This window comes from Nicotiana sylvestris, chromosome 8, assembly GCF_000393655.2.
Source record: "Nicotiana sylvestris chromosome 8, ASM39365v2, whole genome shotgun sequence".
Taxonomy (NCBI): domain Eukaryota; kingdom Viridiplantae; phylum Streptophyta; class Magnoliopsida; order Solanales; family Solanaceae; genus Nicotiana; species Nicotiana sylvestris.
In genome coordinates this window covers 181,728,306-181,751,100 of record NC_091064.1, presented here as the reverse complement: position 1 = coordinate 181,751,100, position 22,795 = coordinate 181,728,306, and the positions used below count along the sequence as shown (strand labels likewise).

At 37.4% G+C, this 22,795-nt stretch overlaps 1 protein-coding gene across 1 annotated transcript; it reads left to right on the top strand.

Annotated features, from left to right (window-relative positions):
* The first annotated feature begins 8,722 nt into the window (after positions 1 to 8,722).
* On the top strand, positions 8,723 to 9,565 carry LOC138876093 (uncharacterized). Its single transcript, XM_070154987.1, has one exon. The coding sequence runs from the start codon at positions 8,723 to 8,725 to the stop codon at positions 9,563 to 9,565; it is 843 nt and encodes a 280-aa protein (XP_070011088.1).
* Positions 9,566 to 22,795: the final 13,230 nt, after the last annotated feature.

Here is a 22,795-nt window from a genome sequence, read left to right as displayed (position 1 = left end):
TTCTAGCAGTGCAAAGTTCTTTGACGTTGTTGACGTATTATTACTTAAATCTTTTTTAACTATTGACCTTTTTCCATAATTTAAAATACTAATGGCATTTCACCAAAAAAAAATGTAATTGTGTCATCAGTAACTTTATATATACGTGCCTATTGGCTTGCAGTCCTATTGTTTCAAACTTGTGTGGCTATTGTGATTAGTTGTAAAATTAAGGTGGGAGTGACTTTCATGGAAGATACAAGGGAATCGAGTCTAAAATGGTTCGGGTATGTGAAGATGAGATGTGCAGATGCTTCAGTAAATAGGTGCGAGAGGTTGGCAATGGCAAGTCTGAATAGAGATAGAGGTAGACCGAAGAAGTATTCAGGAGAAGTGATTAGACATTATGACACATTTTCAGCTTATAGCTGACATGATCCTAGATAGGAAGGTATAAAGGTTCAGAATTAGGGTAAAATGTTAGTAGGTAGTCGAGTGTTCTCTCTTTTCTATGGGATAACATGGCTTTAGTTTGGAGTACCTTTTTCTGCTCCCTATGCGCCTTATCCGTACTATTACTATTATGCTCGTATTATTTTATTCTCCATTTCTATAACCAGAGGCGGAGCTAGGATTTAAAGTGTATGTGTTAAATTACATACAGGGTCTCGAAAAAAGTCACTGAATTTTCTTCTACTGTAGCTCCTCCCCTGACTACATATGAAAGCTTTCTTCTTAATAAGGGCATAAGACCACTCCATGTGAATGCAAGTTAGTCTCACTAAGAAACTAAAAACAAGAAAGTAGGACAACAACCACATACCTTGTAGTCGGCAGAATCCAAGTTTGAACTTTCTGAAAGAACCAAAACACTAATTGACAAAGAGAATGAAGTTCAAAATATGGGACAACCCTAGAATCAAAAATTAAAAATCAGATTTCGTATAAATTGACAAATATAAAATATAAGAGGAAAACATGAAGAAAAAAATCAGGAAAGAAGAACTGAAGAAGGAAAAAGGGTCTAACTTCTAAGGGAGAAAGAGCATACACTGCGAGAGTTGGAAGGCGTCCGGCTCCGGCAAATTGTGGTAGCAGCGCCGGCAATCAATAGAGGCAGAACCCTAGCTTTTTTGATTTGGGAGTTGAGAAGATTAGAAGAAACATCCTTATGGTTTATTTATTAAAAAGAATAAATGGAGTAGTTCAGCTTATTTGGATGGTTGTTACCATTGTATTGTATCGTATTGTTACATTAAATACGATATTTATTTTGATTGTTACTTAAATTTTATTGTATTGTATCGTTAAATCCGTCGTTACATAACGATGAAATGTGCCACTTTATGTAACGACTGATTTGGTGTGGTCGCGTCGTTACCTTGTCTTTTTCTCTCAATCTCACCCTTCATTATTATTAAATAATTTTATTTTATCATTTACCCTACCTTTTTATGTAATAATTTTACCCTATATCATAAGTTGTTTTTATAATATTGCAAGTTTATTCTTTATATTGCTGGTGTGTGATATTATAAAACAATGACAAACGACACAATCTATCCAAATATTATATTTATCAAACGATACAGTATAATACAATACAGTACGATACAATACATTATAAAACGATACGTAACAACCATCCAAACAAGCTGGGAAGGCAAAGTGTCTTTTGAACTTTGAAGTTGTTTGGGGATTACGACGTTGTTTAATTTCTGCTTTGTTAAAAAAGAAAAATTGTAATAAAAAAGAAAATAGCTCACTGCTTTCAACAGGATTTGAACCCACATATTCTCCAAGCGAACCAAGAACTCTTATCATTGAACCCAGATCCCTTTTGTTATTGGGTTCGACATGATATATTTATATATAAATAATAAAAATTTTAATACAAATATAGGGTCTCAAAAAAAGTTACTGGGTTCGTCCGAACCCGCATTCTCTGCCTTAGCTCCGCCCCTATCTATAACTACCCGATGATGTTGTCGCTTAGGCTAGTTTACTGTTTTTGTTGTTGATACTTTTCTATTCGCCAGTATTTTCGACATACTCCTTTACTATTGTATTTCTTTTACTAGTACAACCATATTACTATTTTGCTATTCTTTTACTAGTACTACCGTATTATTTTTGCTAGTACTTTCGATATATATTTTTTTCTTCTTTCTTCAAACCTGTTTTGGAATCACTTTCTTTGAGCCGAGGGCTATAAAAAAAAATTTCTCAACCTTCATAAGGTACGGGTAAAGTTTGCATACACTCTATCTTCTGAGATGTCCTTATAAAATTTTACTGGATATATTATTGTTGTTGTTGATATCAAATTTATTAATTTGTATTTTGATAAAAATGATGCTCATTGAACAAAGTGAGGATTTGAGGGTTGTTAGTTGAATATGACTGTTTCTCTTTTGACATGTAGTTGCACAAACTAGTTTAAAATGGAGAGAACACTCAGAGAAGAAAATAGTTACTACTGTACTATCTATTTACTTTAGTTTTAGTACTCATTTTGTACGAAAAAGTTCTAACTTTTCGCTCTTGAAAAATCAATATCGAGTGATTATTAGAAGCCGTTTGGCCATGAATTTTATTCACTTTTTTTTTCAGAATAATTTTTCACTTTATTTAAAAATTAGTGTTTAGTTATAAAATTTTCAAATCCATTTCCATGGTAAGCAATGACATAATTAATGGTAAGAAAATTAGAGTCGTGTAGGAAGAAAACCGACTGGTTATTGCATAGGAAACATTCGATAGGATGGATAGTGATTGAATAATATATGTATGGGCCTTAAGAAATGATGATAAAATTGCACTATTATGATTTATGAGAGATTGAAGAAGAATTGTTAGGGATTGCCCCTTAAAGGAGACATCATAAATACCAATTGGACAAAACAAAAAAATGTGGCTACTTTTGGTTGGTTCTTATCCAACCATTTCTTTATCCTCCTAATTTCCTTATTGTACTAACAAACAAGTGAATATTGATTGGACTTCTCCAATTAAAAGAAGAGCTAGTCATCTCTCTCTCTATACAGTAACATGGCTAAAACTTGTGAAAAAAGGGGTTAGGGGTGGGGTGAGCGAGAGCAACTTTGCCATCCGTTAATCATTGACTAAATATTATTTTTATCACTATAGTTTACAGCCTAATAACTATAATTTGCCTAATTATCATTCTTAGCTATTGTTTGAATATAATCAAGGCGAAATTCAGAATAAAATAAAATAAAATATTTTTGTTAAGAGTCAAACTCAAGACCTCCGCTAACTAAATGTGCGCTCTAACTAACTGAACCAGGAGAGCTTGTTGCTCTCTTATTTCAGTTTAAAATAATTAATATCTTGTTTCATGAATTTGCTATAAAATTCAAATATAGATACAAATAATAAATTTGCTGAAAGTATAATTTCGAATGATAAATATAATGTATATGTTTGATACGTAATTTTCCCTTAAATGTTTAGTCTAATCTTATTAACTCATCAGAAATGGCTTTATTTTTTTTCCTTGACCTTTAATGATATTTTAACATGAGAGTAATTTTTAAATCATATCCAAAATTTGAAGGGCATAACAAGTACATATACTCCTTTCGGTCATAATAAGTGATCTTTGGCCTTTGGTATACCCCTTAAGAAAATATTAACTCATCGAGAAAAAAATAGATATTTTTATTAAATTACCCATAATTAAATTTGTATATTGTTAACTTGACACATTGGAATATGTAAATAAGATAAATTTTGAAAAAATAAAGTTATTTCCTTTTTGATTATGTAAAAGGTTATTTATTTTGAACCAAAATAAAAAGTTAAAAAAATTACTTATTATAAATCGGAAGAGAGTACTATTTTTTGAACACGTAGAGTTCATACATTTCACGACGGTGACAAGTACACATGCAAGATGATTTGTTAACTACAAAGGCACGAATGGACCAAAAATGTAATGGAGGGCAAAATTAATAGTTAGGTAAATTGGACATGTTAAAAAACACAATTTTTAGTTGATATTGTTATTAGAAAACGATTTTGTTTTTCTTGTTTTTTTTTTTTGTATTAATTCTCATTAAATAATTCATCTTTTCCAAGAATAATATGTGAGTAATGAAATTCAAAAATAGTCAGATTTACAAGTGTCATTTAAAAATAGCCACAGTTTTAAAAGTAATCGAAATTTAGTTACTTTTCATGTAAAGATAAATCTGAACGAAAACACTGTTCAAAATTCGGAAAAATACTCCAGCATAATATACTGGAGTATATTATACTAAAACTCCAGTCTAATATACTGGAGTTTCAGTATAATATACCTGTCCAGCATAATATACTGGAGCTTGCAAAATATACCGATCTTGCATAATATGTTGGAAGTTCATACACAGGTGCACCGAACTCCAGTATATTCTGCTGGACCAGTCTTTATTGCAGTAAAATAGTAACTATTTTTCAATGACTTAACAAATGCTGAGTCAAGATAGTACTATTTTAACAATTTTCTCGCGACAGTTCAATCTTTAACTCGTTTGCTTTAAAAAAGGAAACAGGAAATGGCAGTACAAATATTGATGTGGTGGTGAGACTGAGAAAGGACCAGCTAGCCATAATAGGCTTATCCAAATCCTAACAATGTAAAAAAGTCTAAAGCTTCAGTTTTGGCCGTTGTGGGTCCCATTACTCATTATCTTCTTAAGATAAGATTTGATTAGATCTTTGTCCTAACTTCTCTCTCATGTCTCTCCTCGTTTTGCATTTATAGGGGGGAAGTCATTATCTAGAAACTAGTGAAAATCATTTACTTGTACACTAAGATAAAAATAAAAATAATTTAAAGGGAGATTTCTTTAACTATTTCATGTAGGGGTAGGCGTTTGGACAATTCCAATTAAATATGAAAATTTCGAGTTTGATTTTTAACCTTTCATTTCCCTAGATTCCGGATGCAAGAGTAATAGTATTCCTTTAATTTGCTTCAACTCCAATAGACATTTATTAAAATCTTTTCTTTACATGATTTCTCAACGACCTACTCACCTACATAAATAAATTTGTTAAAACAAGATATTAGCTTCAATATGCATTCTTTCATTAATTTTTTTTTTGCCTTTCTCAATTATCCGTGGAGGTTAGGTATGCATCCAACTCTATTTGTAATTAGGCGTTTTGATCATATCTGAAATTGAAATTGAAATTGGAAAAAGTATTTGAAATTAACGGTCTTTTTCAATAGTAATAAAACATCCTACATAAAGAATGATGAAATTTATAAATAATTACGTAAAAGGTTTAATCAAAAGACGAAAAGTATACATCTTACTATCTATTGTCTTCCAATCTTATTTTATATGATATATTTTTCTTTTTAAATTTATTTAAAAAATAATGCCATAGTTATTATATTTAAAACTATTTAATCTTATCATTTCATATAAAAGTCTAATCATTTTTTGAAAAGGGAAAATACGAAAGGACTTGTGAAACTCTTAAAAACGCTCATCTAATTTATTACTCCCTCCGGTAGGTGAACATTTTACCTTTGACATAGTACTCATTAAGGAAATATAAAATTTTAGAAAAAAAACAAATTCACTAAATTAACCTTAATTAATTGTTAACTTGACATATCGGAATATGTAAATAAGGGTGAATTTTGAAAAAATAAAATTAATTTCTTATTAATTATATAAATAAATATTTATTTATTTTAAACAAAAATAAAAATATAAAATGATCATATTGTGGACGGGAGCGAGTAATAAATTAGATGATGAGAGAGTTTTGAAAGGGAGGGGAAGTTGAAGGGTCCAACAGAAACTTGGGAAAGTATCAAACGACCACGTATCCCCTATAAAAAAGTAGTTAAGGATTTGGTTTACCTTTCAATCACGTGGAGATGACTCACCATTTCTTGGGATAATCCATTTCTAATCTCTACTTTTCCTTTTTCCTTTATAAAAATATTTTTCTTGGATCAACCTAATCATAGAAACTTCAAGCCCCACAAATTCATTTTCAAGCCGCACAAACTTTTAATTAATGTACTTCGGTTATTTTTATTTGGCATATATATTAAAAATAGATGTTCACTTTTATTTGAAACTTTATGCATATTAGGAGTAGATAACAAATTTTTTCATATTTTACTCATAATATTTATTATCATTTCAAATCATTTTCTTAAATTTAATAAAATATGCATCAATTAACATGCGTAATATGGTAAATTATGTACTTCATTTATTATTTTTTAAGGGACATGAAAAGTCAAAACGTATTATTTTTTTAGTGTTATTGTTATTAACTCCGTCTATGCGCTTCGACTAATGGGGAAAAGCTTGTAGGTTCAGTTGAATAATCTTATAGTATTTTCGGTTACTTTGTTGTTCATAACAAAATTAAACTTGTAACTATATATAAATATAAATGTGGGCAATTGAGAAGCTTACGTGGCATGCCTCTAAGCCACCATTCTTATTTATCTTTTTTCTTAGATTTTCACAATTATTTCTTGTTTTTCCGATCTTCTATTCATTTTTCATTCTGATGTTAAAGACTTAACAAAAAGTGTCAGTTATAAAATTGATTATTCTTTCGGTTACAACTTTACATGATCATGGATTCCTCCACATTCTTTCGGTTACACATTTATAGATGCATTCCTTAATTACATAATTTGAATGGAATCTTGACCATTATATTATGAAAACCACTATATAAGCAGACATCATATCCACACATTGTGCAGTAAAGTTTAGCATAAATAGATTTATAGTATAGATATATAAATAGCTCTTCCTTGACCAGTGGCAAAGGAGTCGGGCAACTTCTGTTATGGGTTTAAATTTCAGGGATATCACGGGGAGAAGTGATAATAAGCTAGATTTATGTAATTTGGCGACTGCTTATGTCCCAGCTTGACTAGATTTGACTGTTGTAGGATAGTTAAATGATAGTAAATTGGCTCTAATTGTGAATTTCATGTTTTGCAGAAGCGAGTTACGCGTATGAGGACTTAAAAATGTAATTGGAGCTAGATTGAAGCAAGGGAAGCCCTTGGAGCTGAGTACGTGGGAAGAAGAGAAAAAGAAGGGCTGAAATGAGAACCCAGACTAGCGCGCCCGTGCTAGCCCAGGAATTCGAGGCAGAATGGTAGGCCATATGCGCGGCCTTTAGCGCGCCCACTAGTGCGACTGCGCTAGTCCAGCTCCGGAAAAATGAATTTCAGGGGTAAACTTGGAAGTTCGGGGGCAATCCCACAAAACCTAAAAGAGGTCCAGCTCGCCCACAAGAGGATTATCAAGATCTGGATAGCTGAGTTCAAGGAAGAAGAAGCAAGAGGCAAGGAGGAGACTTCAACATAGAGTTTTTCATTTCTTCCTTTTGTATTTTACCATTTGTGATGAATTTGGCTATTGTTATGATGAACACTAGTATGAGTAGCTAAATATTTAGTCTAAGGTTTTGATGGACCCTATTGAAGGATGAACTTCTTGTTATGTTAATATAGATTGCTTGGTTTAATCTCTATTTGTGTCAATTACGTTCTTGTTGTAGTTAATTGATAGGATCCTCAATTAGTTGTGCCTATTTAGTATGCATAACTCGGGAGAGAGTGCATATTTAGGTAATTGTTGAACAACACCACTCCCAGAGTATATGAGGGATCAATAATCGAGGGTTTAAAAGCGGAATTAGGGATAACGAAGCCGTAGGTGCAATCTAAAGTGAGCTGTAATAAACAAAGCCAGCTAGTGTAACTCGGGAGAGTGTGTCTAGTAAATTGTCGTGATTACTCGGGAGAGATTTACGGTAATAAGAGTGCTCATGATTGATAGAGGCGATTATACGAATCTATGTGAAATATAACCGGAAGGGATTCCATCAATAAGAGAAATCATAACCTTAGATCCTTCTCTTAATTGTTTACAATTTAATCATAGTTAGTCTTTATTTACTTAATTGTAGTCCATCATAGTTAGTAAAAATATCCTCAATTGTTATTCAAAATGTTTGGGAAGTTGATTACGTAGAATTAAGTGAGTCTGACAAGAGTAATTTATAGGTTAATTCCTTGTGGGTTCGACTGTGAGCGAAATACTCAGATTATATTTGCAACGTCCGTTGACTTGGTTATGCAAGTGCATGCCTAGAAACTCATCGAGAACTAGTGAAATATTTAAAGCATTATCAGATCCCGAGAAAGTTTTCAAGGCCTTGAATCAGGCCAACCGGAAAACAAACAACTAAACAATTCGAACCAGACATGGGGGATCACGAAGTAGACCCAGCTGCGCCATTAGCGCCAGTAGCACCTCTTGTGCCAGAGGCTGTGCTATATGACTAGGCACAACCCACAACAGACAACTTGACCACAGAGATTTTAGTCTCGCAGATACAGGCTGACTCGTTTCAAATCACAAACAACATGCTGCACCTGCTGCAAAACAAAGGACTATTTTCGGGGTCACAAATCGAATACCCTCAACAACACTTGAAGAATTTCCTGTTAATCTGCAAAACTCAAAGGCAGCCTAACGTAACTCAGGAAGCCATCAAGCTGTTATTGTTTCCATTCTCAGTGATAGGAGCTGCCTAGACCTGGCTTAACTCACTCCCCATTAATTCCATAATAACTTGGGAGGAGTTAGTCAAGCAATTTGTGAACAAGTTTCACCCACCCAATAAGACTGCTCAACAAATTGATGAAATTTTGAGTTTCAAACAGAGACCAATGGAGACACTACAAGAGACATGGGAACGATCCAAAGGAATGTTGGTTATATGTCCGCACCACGGTATTCCAGATCAGATGTTAAAGCAACAATTTTACATGGGTTTTGCAGACGGTATGAAAGGTAATGTTGATACTTCAGTTGGTGGAGCATTTTTGTACAAAATATGGAGAGAAAGCCAGAGTCTGCTTGACAAGATGGCACAAAATTCGGGGTGGACAACCAGGAATACACCTATCACTCCAGTAGTTCACTCAGTACCCTTAGATGCATCTAACACTCTTGCTGAAAACATGGCCACGTTAATGACACAGATGAGCATACTCACCAAAAGAGTGGAAGATACTACCAATGAGGGCTTATGCACATCTTGCATTAGTCAACTAATTGGTAACCAGTGGAATGTAGAAAGTGATCATCATCACTATCATGAGGACATGAATTATGTGTCTAATTATGGAGGCCAGAGACAAGGTGGTCAAAATTGGGGCCAACAAAATCTTCCGTACAGGCCAGTCCAACCGCAACTCAATAATGGAAACATGGGAGGTATGAGACATCTCAATAATATGACGCCTTACAAAAGGCCACAGGGATATAATAATCAAAATCAGCAGCAAAGGTATCATCCTCCTCAGCTGCAACAGCAGCATGGTGGAAGGCAGGGAGATGGGTTTGCTAGACTCGAGGAAATGATGCAGCAGGTTATTGGGTCAAATGCAAAAATCAATAAAAGAGTATATGCACATGAGTCAGCTATTAAGAATATTGAAGTGCAAATGGGCCAGATTTCGATGTCTTTGAATAGTCGTCCTCATGGGACACTACCTGCAGATACTTAGATAAATTCAAAAGATCAAGGCCCGAAGCAGCTGATGGCAGTGAGTCTACGTAATGGCAGAGACTTAGACTTGGAGAAAGAGAGGATTCGAGAAAGCAAACAGGCTGAGACACTTGTACCAGTGCTCATTGAGCTAGATGAGTCAACGAGACTGACAGAGGTGATAGTGCAGCCTGCCCAGGAAGTACATAACACCCAGACTGAGGCTGAGAAAGAAGTTGAGACAGCCCAGGAACCGGTAGTTGAGGTTGCAGTTGACAAAGAAAATACCCACATCATTGGGAAAAAGAGACCCCCCCGCACCATTCCCACAGAGGCTGGCTAAATATCAAAAAGAGGAGCAATACAAGAAATTCTTGGAGATGCTGAAACAAATCCAGGTAAACATTCCATTGATTGATGCTTTGAAGGAGATGCCTGGTTATGCAAAAATGATGAAAGACTTGATGTCCCAAAAATTCGATTTCCAAGACTTGGCCACGGTAACTCTTACTCAGACATGCAGTGCAGTGGTGACTAAACCAATTGCTGAGAAGCTGTCTGACCCAAGGAGTTTCACAATTCCCTGCACTATTGGCAACTTTGCTTTCACCAAAGTACTTTGTGATTTGGGGGCTAGCATAAATCTTATGCCTCTGGCGATCTATAAGAGGTTGGAGATTGGAAGAGCTAGACCTACTTCAATGTTGTTGCAACTGGATGACAGGACCGTGAAAAGACCCTTTGGTATCTTAGATGATGTGTTGATCCAGGTAGGGAAATTTGTGTTTTTGTGATTCTAGATTGCAAGGTGGATGAAGAAATTTCCATAATTTTGGGAAGGCCGTTCTTGGCCACTGGGAGAGCTCTCATTGATTGTGAGACTGGAGAGCTAAAGATAAGGTTGAACGATGAGGAGATAATATTCAATGTGCAGAAATCTATGAGGCGACCAAGCGAATTCGCCAATTGTTCTCTTATTGATGCCGTGGATGTAATCGTAGAAGCTGATGATGAGACGCTAACTATTGAGGACCCCCTTGCTGCATGTTAGGTAAATTTGGATGAGGTGATGGGGGAAGAACTGGCAGAATGGGTGTTGGCTTTAGAGGGCAGAGGGTTTTGGGATAGAACTCTTGCATTCGAGCCCCTACATTTAGAAAATAGAGAAACTTCTCCAACCAAGCCATCCATAGAAGAACCACCAAAGTTGGAACTGAAGCCACTGCCACCCATCTTAGGTATGAGTTCCTAGGACCTAACTCTACACTACCTGTTATTATCTCATCTAGTTTGTTAGATTTGCAAGCACAACAACTTTTGTAGGTGCTTAAAGAGTGTAATACTGCCATTGGGTGGACCATGGTAGACATTAAGGGGATCAACCCAGCCTATTGTATGCATAAAATTTTGCTAGAAGAGGGACTCAAACCTTCCAGGGAACACGAAAGAAGGCTGAACCCCAATATGAAGGAAGTGGTGAAGAAAGAAGTGATAAAGTGGTTGGATGCAGGAATCATTTTCCCAATCTCTGACAGCATTGGGTTAGCCCGGTGCAATGTGTGCCTAAAAAAGGTGGCATGACGGTGGTAAAAAACAATAACAATGAGCTGATCTCTACAAGAACCGTCACAGGATGGAAAATTTGCATGGACTACAGAAAATTAAATCTAGCCACCCGAAAAGACCACTTCCCACTTCCCTTTATTGATCATATGCTAGATAGATTGGCAGGGAGGTCTCACTTCTGTTTTTTGGATGGGTAATCAGGGTACAATCAAATCTCCATTGCACCAGAAGACAGAGAGAAGACCTCCTTCACTTGCCCATATGACATTTATGCTTTTCGGAGGATGCCCTTTGGCTTATGCAATGCACGCGCCACATTCCAAAAGTGCATGATGGACATATTCACTGACATGGTAGAAGAAATAATGGAGGTATTCATGGATAATTTCTTAGTGGTGGGAAACTCATTCGAAGATTGCCTTATAAATCTGACCCGTGTACTGAAACGATGTATTGAGACTAACCTGGTTCTTAATTGGGAGAAGTGCCATTTCATGGTACAAGAGGGAATAATCTTGGGACACCAGGTATCAAGTAAAGGAATCGAGGTGGATCGTGCCAAAGTTGACGTGATAGCAAAGATCCCTCCTCCCACTTTAGTCAAGGCAATCAGGAGCTTCCTCGGGCATGCTGGTTTCTACCGGAGATTCATAAGAGACTTTTAAAAAATTGCCAACCCTCTTTGTAAGTTGTTAGAAAAAGATCATCCCTTCTTGTTTTCTGATGATTACAAGGTAGCATTCGAGGAGTTAAAAAAGAGGCTAGTCACAGCACCCATCATTATTGCCCCCGACTAGGAGCAACCATTCGAACTTATGTGTAACGCTAGTGACTATGCAGTGGGGCAGTGCTGGGGCAGCGAAAAGACAAGCTAATACACCCGATCTACTATGTCAGTAGAACACTGAGTGGAGCCCAACTGAACTACACTGTAACTGAAAAGGAGATGCTGGCTGTGGTGTTTGCATATGACAAGTTCAGATCATATCTGATTGGCTCTAAAGTAATAGTATATACTGATCATGCAGCTCTCAGGTACTTGATTGAGAAGAAGGAGTCTAAACCACGCCTGATTTGTTGGGTGCTTTTACTTCAAGAGTTCGATCTCGAAATTCATGACAGTAAGGGCACAGAAAACCAGGTCGGTGATCATCTATCACGACTTGAAAGAGCTGAAAACTCAGTCGAGGTTGAGGATATTCTGGAAACCTTTCCAAATGAGAAGCTTCTCGCTACAAGCCTTGAGGAAGTGCCATGGTATGCGACTTTGCAAATTACCTGGCAAGCGTTATATTGCCTTATGACCTTTCCTTTGTACAAAAGAAAAAGTTTTATCATGACTGCCATATGTATTATTGGGATGAACCTTATCTTTTTCGAATATGTGTTGACAATATGATCCGGAGGTGTGTCCCCAGGATAGACCAATCTTCGATTTTGTAGGCGTGTCACACATCGGCTTATGAAGGGCATTTTGGAGGAGTTAGGACGACCGCAAAAGTGCTAGAGGCCGGGTTCTATTGGCCAACAATGTTCAAGGATGATTATCAATGGGTGAAGAGCTGTAATGAATGTCAAAAAACCGGGAACATCTCCCGTCGCCATGAGATGCCCATGAACCCAATTCAAGAGGTTGAAGTGTTCGATGTTTGGGGGATTGATTTCATAGGACCATTTGTCAGCTCCTTTGGCAATAAGTACATACTTGTTGCTGTAGATATGTGTCCAAGTGGGTGAAAGCTGCAACACTCCCCACCAATGATGAAAGAGTGGTGGTGGGGTTTTTGAAGAAGAACATATTCACCCGTTTTGGGACCCCAAGAGATATTATCAGTGATGGAGACACTCACTTTTGTAATCGAGCTTTCGAGAAGTTGCTGGAAAAGTACGATGTGCGCCACAAGGTGGAAACACCATATCATCCTCAGACTAGTGGACAGGTCGAAGTGTCTAATATAGAGATAAAGAGTGTATTGACCAGACTGTAAATGCCACAAGAACTGATTGGGCGAAAAGGCTAGATGATGCACTCTGGGCCTATATAACTGCTTTTAAAACACCGATTGGTATGTAACCATATAAGTTGGTGTTCGGGAAGGCCTGTCACTTGCCAGTGGAACTTGAACATCGAACTTGGTAGGCACTACAATAGCTGAATCTAGACATTGAGGCTGTGGGCACAACAAGAATCACAGAATTGCATGAGCTCGACGAGTTCCGATATCTGGCTTTTGAAAGCACAAGGTTGTACAAGGAAATGATGAAGAGGTTGCACGACCAGAATATTATTGAGAGATATTTCAACCCCAGGGACATGGTATTGCTCTATTACTCAAGATTGAGGCTATTCCCGGGTAAGCTCAAGGCACGATGGTCTGGCCCATTTTGAGTGGTCGAACTATTCCCTTCAGGGGCTGTAGAGATTGCCTCAGAGAAAGACTCTCATACTCTTAGAGTCAATGGGCAGAGATTGAAACTATATGTAGGCATGAATGAACCAAAAGAAGCATCAGAGATCCATCTGACTGAACCTCAGAGGTCGAGCGAGCCTTAAATGCGCTTGTCTGCATCGTGCCACGATATTAAATCAGGCGCTGCATGAGAGGCAAACTATTGATGGTAGTAGTTGTAATTTTGAGTTTAGGAAAGTACTAACCAATGCAGGGGAGCTTGGGCAAGTGACAAGTCTGTCGGAAGCAGAAAGAACATGTGAAAAATATGAAAAAAATCATTCCCAAGAGCGTGGCTGCGCTACCCACCGCGCTACAGGCTGCGCATATGAGCAAGTGTTCTACCTCAGCTCTAAAATACTAGCGCGACTGCGCTGCAGATCACACATGTGGCCGCGCATATCGCCTAGTCTTCTGCCTGGACTAGCACGACCGCGCTAGTATCACACTAGAGATGTGCTAGTACAGCGTAACTGATGCATTTTTAGTATGTTATTTTATGTTGCTATTACTTTCTTTTGTTATTTTAGTATGTAGTTTTCCTTTAGTCTAAATAACCCCTAATATATAATTCTTAATCCCTTGTCATTCCCAAATCCTCCCAACACTTAACAAAAACAAACGACCCTCAAAACCCTAACCCCCTTCTTCATCTCCCATCTTCTTCAGATTTCCAACCCACCTTCCCCAAACTTCAAGTCACGTTCTAACTTCTCTTCTTCAATTTTCCACCCATTCTCACTACAGGTATGTTCTCTTTGTGCCATTTTTTTATATATATGTTTTTAGATTTTGTTTTCTTTTCTTTTTATGTTTTTTTGGTTATTAGTAGAATTTGTAGCATATGTTGTAGTAATTGTAGGTGGTAAGGTTGGTGGAGTTGTAACTTGAATTAGTTTCTGATTTTGGGAACATTGTGGTTGTTTTGGGGTGATAACATGTTTGAAATGAGGTGTGAGTGTATAATGCCCACAAGGTGTTTGTGTAAATGTCTCAGTGAATGTAATTGTGTAATTATGACCTATTGTGCATGTGAAGTTTGAATAACCGCATTGCATTTTGTTTTGGGTTGTGCTAATGATGTTCCGTTTTCCAGGTATTATGGCTCCACCTAGGAAACACTGTACCACAGGTACCTCTTCTAACAGTCAAGCTGGATCGTCCAGGGCGCGCGGGTCAGCGCTTGCTCATCCCTTCGATAGTAACAGGTTTGTATCTACCAAGGCTCAGGACCGCTTTGAGAATAAGGCCCCTAAAGAGCCGATATCGGAAAGGGGCATCAATATAGGATCGATCCAGTTAGGATGCCCCCACATGTATACTGAGCTAGTGAGGCGGGGGTTACAAACTTTCATTGACGAGCTGGGCAAGGGGAATGTGATGGTGGTCAGAGAGTTTTACGCCAATGCGAAAGAGCATATCGATGGCATAGTCACTGTGCGCCGAAAGGCGGTGAATGCCTCTTTTGAGACTATACGGATGATGTACCAGCTGCCCCTCCTGTGGATCCTTATGATGACTATTATGAGGGATATAGCTGATCACACACGCAGTGGGCGAGGTTCTTTGAAACAATTATGTACCCAGAAAGGAGATAGTCTGGATGAAGTATGGTCGGAAGTTTCATTCCTCGGCGGTAACCTTTGAAGGGAAGTGCTGGTTGTATATTATCAACAATCGTCTGATCCCATCCTCCAACACTACGGAGGTAAATGGACCTCGAGCGGCCTTGAATTGGTGCTTCATTAATGGTCACAACTTTGACGTGGCTAGAGTGATTCATGAGGAGATGTTCACTCGTTGCCCAATCAAAAGGTATGGGTTCTTCTTCCCTTCGTTGGTTACTAAACTTTGCAGGGCGGCTCGGGTGCCGGAAAATCTAGATGCTGATAGGAGAGTGCCAATAGACCACAAGTTCCGAGCTGCCAAGGTGACTACTGGTATGGAGTCGATGGTAGCTGGTGGTAATACTAGTGATGATTCTAATAACTCTGAGGAAGCGGAGGCTGAGCAGGAGGAGGTGGAAGCCGAGCCACAAGCCCATGAGTAAAATGAGGCAGCTGCAACACAATCTGGGATTACAACACCATCTGGAGCTGCTTGGGTTACACGATTCACAGCTTTGGAGCAGGAGGTGGCTAGATTGTGTACCTCAGTCACTGACTTGGGTACCTGTGTTGACGCGGTGGCTGACAGACAGGTGAAATCGAAGAAGAAAATATTGGGCTGGTTGAGAGCGCTGGGTCGTGCTTGCAATTTGAACCCAGACACTGTCTCCAACCAAGAGTGATCCTTCAGGGAAATTCCTTTACCTCACTATTCGTTATTTTGTATGCCATGGGGACACGACTTCATTTTGAGTGTGGGGTGGGGGTTACTTGAATGTATATATGTATATGTAATAATTTGACTGATTAATGTTCCTTCGTTTCTTCTTGATTGTTTTTGGTGTTTTGAGTAATAGTACATTAGGTAAGCTTAAGGTAGGTAAATTAACTTTAAAAAAAAAGAGGAATATGAGGACTCTTCCTGATGACGGATCTTTTAGAAAATCTTCTTGAGGGAAGTATGTCTAAAGAAAATACCAAAAAGATTTCGTATTTTTCTTGTTTTGTTTTAGGTAGTGTAATAACTCCTCCTTGGTTTTTCTTTGGGCCACAGTTCTTTTCCAAGGGTTTATCTTGAACCGGGTGTAGTTAGTTTTTGTTTATTTTGATTTTAGTTTTTTTAGTTAGTATTGATGGGCTACGAGCTAAAATAGAAATAGAAACCCTTGGCGTTGATACACCTGAACACAGTAGATACTAGAGTGTACGCTTAGTCTCAGTGGTTGACTCTTGCTAAAGTGCCTTAAATTGTATTTGTAACTGACTTGAATACTCAAAAGAGAGTGTCTGGATAAGCCAATCTGGAGTGAGTCATATGCCATGTGTGTGTGAGTTGTACTGTATTCTATGCTTTACATTTGATGCCTAGAACTTGTCCCGTGTGTTTGCAAAGCGAAATAGTAGCTTCATTCAGTCTTAGAAGCGATATAGGCATTTTTTTGTTGAGCCAGATATATAAAGTAGACCCACCTAAATGTAATACATCGTAGTCAACCCCGTTGAGCCTTTAAGCCTGTTTCTTTGGCAACCACATTGCAAACCTTACCCAATTGTTTGAATGGACATCAATTTGAACCCCGTTACCTCCTGTAAGCACTTGAATGGTAGTGAAATATGCAAAAGCTAAGGTGTGGGGTGGTGGTTTGATTTTTGAGTGGAACCGATGAAATAGAGAAAATGTGCAATTGTTTGGAAAAGTAAAAGAATAAGCACCACTAAAGAGTAAATGTAATAGTTGATAAGTGGTGATTTGATACAATTGCACCTAATGGAATGAGATGTTATAAATAAAAATGTGGTGGAATGTCTGGTTGACATAAATATGGTTTTGAAGGTTAATGTAATTGTATTAAAAGTGCTTAGGGAGGTTAGTCGCTGTATCCAAATATATCCTACCCGTCCCTTAGCCTACATTACAACCAAGTGAAGTCCTAACTGATCTTCGACTGAATGAGCTCGATTAGTAGAGTAGTACACTACGGGCAAGCCTATGGTGCGTCTTTGTGGCATGTGAATATTCTTTTTGAGAGTGAGCGGATTTTCTTCATCTAAGTTCCTAATTGTTCTCAATATTAATATTTGCGGAACTACTCTCTTGTGTGATGTGAGGACATGCGATTCACGAAGGAAAGGTAAATCTTGACTGATCTATAGAGTAATTTGAGTAAGTACGAATATTGAACAACACGTGAGAGTCGACTTCTGAGGCAAAGATTGTTCACTACTAGGTGTAACTTTGGTAATTTGTTCTTGGTGTGATACGTTAGGGGAAAAGACTTAGCAAAGGGACCTTTATAGAGTGTGATGGATTGCTCGAGGACTAGCAATGATTTAAGTGTGGGGTGTTGATAATAGGCTAGATTTATGTAATTTGACGACTGCTTATACCCCAGCTTGACTAGGTTTGACTGTTGTAGGATAGGTAAATGATGGTAAATTGACTCTAATTGTGAATTTCATGTTTTGAAGGAGCGAGTTACGTGTATGAGGACTTAGAACTATAATTGGAGATAGATTGAAGCAAGGGAAGCCCTCAGAGCTGAGTACGTGGGAAGAAGAGAGAAAGAAGGGCTGAAATGAGAACCCAAACTAGCGCGCCCTCTAGCGCGACCGTGCTAGCCTAGGAATTCGAGGCAGAATGGTAGGCCATATGCGCGGCCTTTAGCGCACCCACAAGCGCGACCGCGCTAGTCCAGCTACGGAAAAATGAATTTCAGGGGTAAACTTGGAAGTTCGGGGGCAATCCCACAAAACCTAAAAGAGGTCCAGCTCGCCCACAACAGGATTATCAAGATCTGGATAGATGAGTTCAAGGAAGAAGAAGCAAGAGGCAAGGAGGAGACTTCAACATAGAGTTCTTCATTTCTTCCTTTTGTATTTTACCATTTGTGATGAATTTGGCTATTGTTATGATGAACACTAGTATGAGTAGCTAAATATTTAGTCTAAGGTTTTGATGGACCCTATTGAAGGATGAACTTCTTGTTATGTTAATATAGATTGCTTGGTTTAATCTCTATTTGTGTCAACTACATTCTTGTTGTAGTTAGTTGATAGGATCCTCAATTAGCTGTGCCTATTTAGTATGCATAACTCGGGAGAGAGTGCATATTTAGGTAATTGTTGAACAACACCACTCACAGAGTATATGAGGGATCAATAACCGAGGGTTTAAAGGCAGGATTAGGGATAACGGAGCTGTGGGTGTAATCTAAAGTGAGCTATAATAAACAAAGCCAGCTAGTGTAACTCAGGAGAGTGTGTCTAGTAAATTGTCGTGATTACTCGGGAGAGATTTACAGTAATAAGAGTGCTCATGATTGATAGAAGTGATTAGTTATGTGAAACATAATCGGAAGGGATTCCATCAATAGGAGAAATTATAACCTTAGATCATTCTCTTAATTGTTTACATTTTAATCATAGTTAATCTTTATTTACTTAATTGCAGTCCATCATAGTTAGTAAAAATATCCTCAATTGTTATTCAAAACGTTTGGGAAGTTGATTACGTAGAATTAAGTGAGTCTGACAAGAGTAATTGATAGGTTAATTTCTTGTGGGTTCGACTTTGGGCGAAATACTCAGATTATATTTGCAACGTCCGTTATCCTTTTTAATAAGGCATAGTTGGGCGTGACCAAGAAACAAGCGAAAAAGGAAGGAAGCAGGGGGTGAGAAGCATTGTAGAAGTTTTTCATGGAAGCAAAAACCACTTTGATATACTTTTTTGTTTACATGAATTTGTGTGATACTAGTTTTTTTTTCTCTCTTTTAGTTTCAACTGTCCCCTCTCCCATTTTTTCATTGAAGCACCTTTATCGTTTATATATTAAAAAAGAACACTTCCACTTTATAGGCTAAAATGATATAACTTATAAGTGTCTTCTAGGAAAATTCTGATTTTTGGGGATTTTGCATAAAATTAGGAGGAAAATATGTAGGTGATATTTGACTTTTTGTTTGATTTTCGAAAATTTAAGTTTCACCAAAATTCATATCAGTTGTAATTATATGCTTTTTTAGTTTATCATATGAAAGAAAAATAAAGAAATTTAGATTTTACAACATTACTTTTGTGGTTACTTTCAATATTTGGGTATAAGAAGAAATTAAATCATAAATCTAATGATATCTTTTGATCGCGCATTACGTGATAAAATTCACTAATTTTTCTATAAAGAAAAGGTAGCTACTCTAGCTTAAATAGGCACTAAATATTTGAATTTTAAAAAGAGATAAATAAAGTTAATTTTTTAAGATTTCAGTAGAAAATATAGAATAGTGTAGCACCCCCATTTTTCTAAAAAAGAAAAGTGTACATGAAGAGAATATGAAAAGAAAGAGAATAACATCGTTATTTTAATGTTAGAGAAGGTGCTCTTGTATATTCAATAGCTTCTTTACGTGCAATTCTAATTATTTTTTATGGGTTAAACACATAAAAATTCTTTTTGATTATTGATAACGATAAAAATTGATCTTCTATCTACTCCAATATTACATTGAACTACGTGTGATGACCCAAAAGGTCTTCACTCGTTTTGAAAGTAAATTCCGTGTTTCGAGGTCTTAAAAATCACTTTTTGTCTCACCTCGATTTGTATGCGCAGTCCGGGCGCGTTTTCGAAAAACTTTTATGTGAAAACTAAGAAAAATAAGGAAATTGACTTTTAAAATTGATTAAAGTTGACTTTGGTCAACATTCTTGATAAACGGACCCGGACCCGTGATCCGACGGTCTCGTAGGGTCCGTAGTAAAATATGGGACTTGGAAATATATCCGGAATCGAATTTTGAGGTCCTAAACCCGAGAAATGAATTTTTGAAAGAAATTGTTTAACTGAAATTTTAAGAGTTTTTTAAAATGTAAAGAGGTTTGAAATTGATGGTATCGGGCCCGTATTTTAGTTCCGGAGCCCGGTACAGGTCTTATATAATAATTAAGTTGAATATCTGAAGTTTGGTAAGATTTGGAGTTCATTTAGTATAAATCGGACCTTTAATTGAGAAAATGGGAATTTTGATGTTCTTGAGTGATTTCATGAATTTGAGGTTTAATTCATAGTTGTTGATGTTATTTTGATGATTTGATCGCATGAGCAAGTTCGTAAGATATTTTTGGACTTGCGTGCATGTTTGGTTTGGAGCCCCGAGGGGTCGAGTGAGTTTTGGATAGGTCGCAGAGTGAAATTGGACTTAGGAAAACTGCTAGTGTGTTGCAGGTCTGCAGGCTTCGCAATTGCGAGCTCGCAATTGCAAAGAATTATCGCAATTGTGAAGATGGGCTGGGCAGGGAGACCTTCGCATTTGCGAAGTTCAGTGTTTCAAATGCGATTTCAACAGGGACCGCAATTGTGAACAGTAGTTTGTATTTGTGAAGAAAGCAGGACTGGCCTACCGTCGCATTTGCGAAGCCTGGGCCGCATTTGCGAGTTCGCATTTGCGAACCTGGCATCGCAAATGCGATATCTATATTTGTGCAAATTATAACTTAGACGAAATTTTTTCATTTTTCAAACTCTCTCAAACCCTAAGCTCTCTTGGGCGATTTTCCCAAGAAAAGTTCTTCTCCAAATCCATTGTAAGTCATTTCTAACTCATTTTCTTCAATCTATAACATCTTTTCACATGATTTCAATTCAAAATCAAGGGTTTTCTTGGGGAAGTTGGGTGTTTTTGGGTAGAACTTAGGATTTTCAAATTTTGGGGATTTGGACCTCAATTTGAGGTCTAATTTCAAAACAAATTACCTATTTGATTTCGTAGGTGAATGTGTGATCGAGTTTTGGTTCGAACCTCGAGTTTTGACCATGTGGGCCCGGGGTCGATTTTTGACTTTTTTGGGGAAATCATTGGAAAACCTATTTTCATGCATTAGAATTGACTCATTTAGCATTTATTTATATCGTTAAGTAAATTGTGGCTAGATACAAACGGTTCGGTGGTGGAATCAAGAGGTAAAACGGTAGTTGAGGCTTGATTGTATTCGTGGCATTGAGATAAGTGTTTGGTCTAACCTTAGTTTGAGGGAATATGAGTCATGGTCTTATTTGCTATGTGTTAATTGTTGAGTAAGATGTATAGGTGTGGTGATGAGTATCTATACGTCGGTGTCAAGTATGCCCGTGAGTCTTATACTATGATTGATGTGACTCCGTTTTGTATTGTCCATGCTTAATATGATGATTTCTAATGTTGAACAAGGCTTATGGAAGCATTATTGGTAATTGAACATCGTAGAGCGTTGGCTTATGTTGAGAATTGAGTTGTGAAGTAATTGTGGGAAAGAGAAGAGGTTTATGATATTGTCTCCCTTGCTGGGATGTTATTACTTTTGATATTATTTCCCTTGCCAAAATGTTATTGCTGATGATATTGTTTCCCTTGCCAGGATATTATTGTTATACTATTGTTCCCTTGCCCGAATTGCCTTGTGATTCTTGCGTGGGTAAGGAAGAGTGTAAAAGCACGAAGGGTGATGCCGTGCGTGATATTTATGAGTGAGTGTTAATGCACGAAGGTTGAAGCCGTGCCGATATTGTAAATGTAAAAGCACGTAGGGTGATGTTGTGCCATGATATGAGTGATAATGCACGAAGGATAATGCCGTGCCACGATTTTGTGAGGTAAAAGAATGAAAGGTGATGCCGTGCCGAATATATTGATTCTTATGGTAAGAACGAGAGTAAAAGCACAAAAGGTGATGCCGTGCACTTGTCATTGATTTCCTTATTCTTGCTTATAGTTGATTTTTGGTATGATTAGCATGCCCCCAAGCTTGCTAGACTAGTGGAGGAGTCTTCCATCAAATGACCAAATCAACAAGTGGAAAGAGAGGTCCGCCAAAGGTAGTGAAAGTTGGAATATCTGGAGTACAATCTGCTGGAATTGGAAGGGAAAGTGAGGAAGAGAGTCACCGACTGCCAGAACGCTGAAGGAAACGAAGGAGAACACATGTCAAAGGCATTTCTACTGGTGAACCTACGCGAGCTGGAGGATTTGATTAGCGAGAGCATTCAACCTGAGGAAGGTCCTTCTGGGACCAAATAGATAGGAATTTTTTTTTTTCGCTTTATGAATGTAATAAGGCCAATGGCAATTAGTAACTTTTATTTCTTGTTTATTTAGTGTCGATTTGGGATTCGTCTATTTTTTTATCAATAAAATGAGGCATTTAGCATTCTAAGTTCTCCAAATCAATTTGTCGCTAGGCCTACCTCGGGCACAGCGAGGTTCCCAAATTAGGACACACTTTACATTCATGCACTATGTGTTTAAATATTGCAATACTTTTTATAATCCTCACTAACTTGTTACCTTTTTGTTTTTTACTTTTTGTTTATTATTCCCCTCCCCAAAGGTTAGTTCGTGCACTCTAGCAACATCATCTTATTCCACGAGATCCAGGGACCCTCCACCCACTCCTCCTCTTATTCCTGTCAAAAACAAGAACAAAAGGAAGATGGAAGATTTGAATAATGTCAGAAAAGAGAACTCAACTGAACGGGTAGAGGTCACTCATGGTCACAGTACTCAGGTTTCCAAAGAAAATGCATCCCAACTCGAACAAAAGCTATTGAAATTCCAGGAAGAACTTGATCAGGTTCGAAATCTGTCAAATCT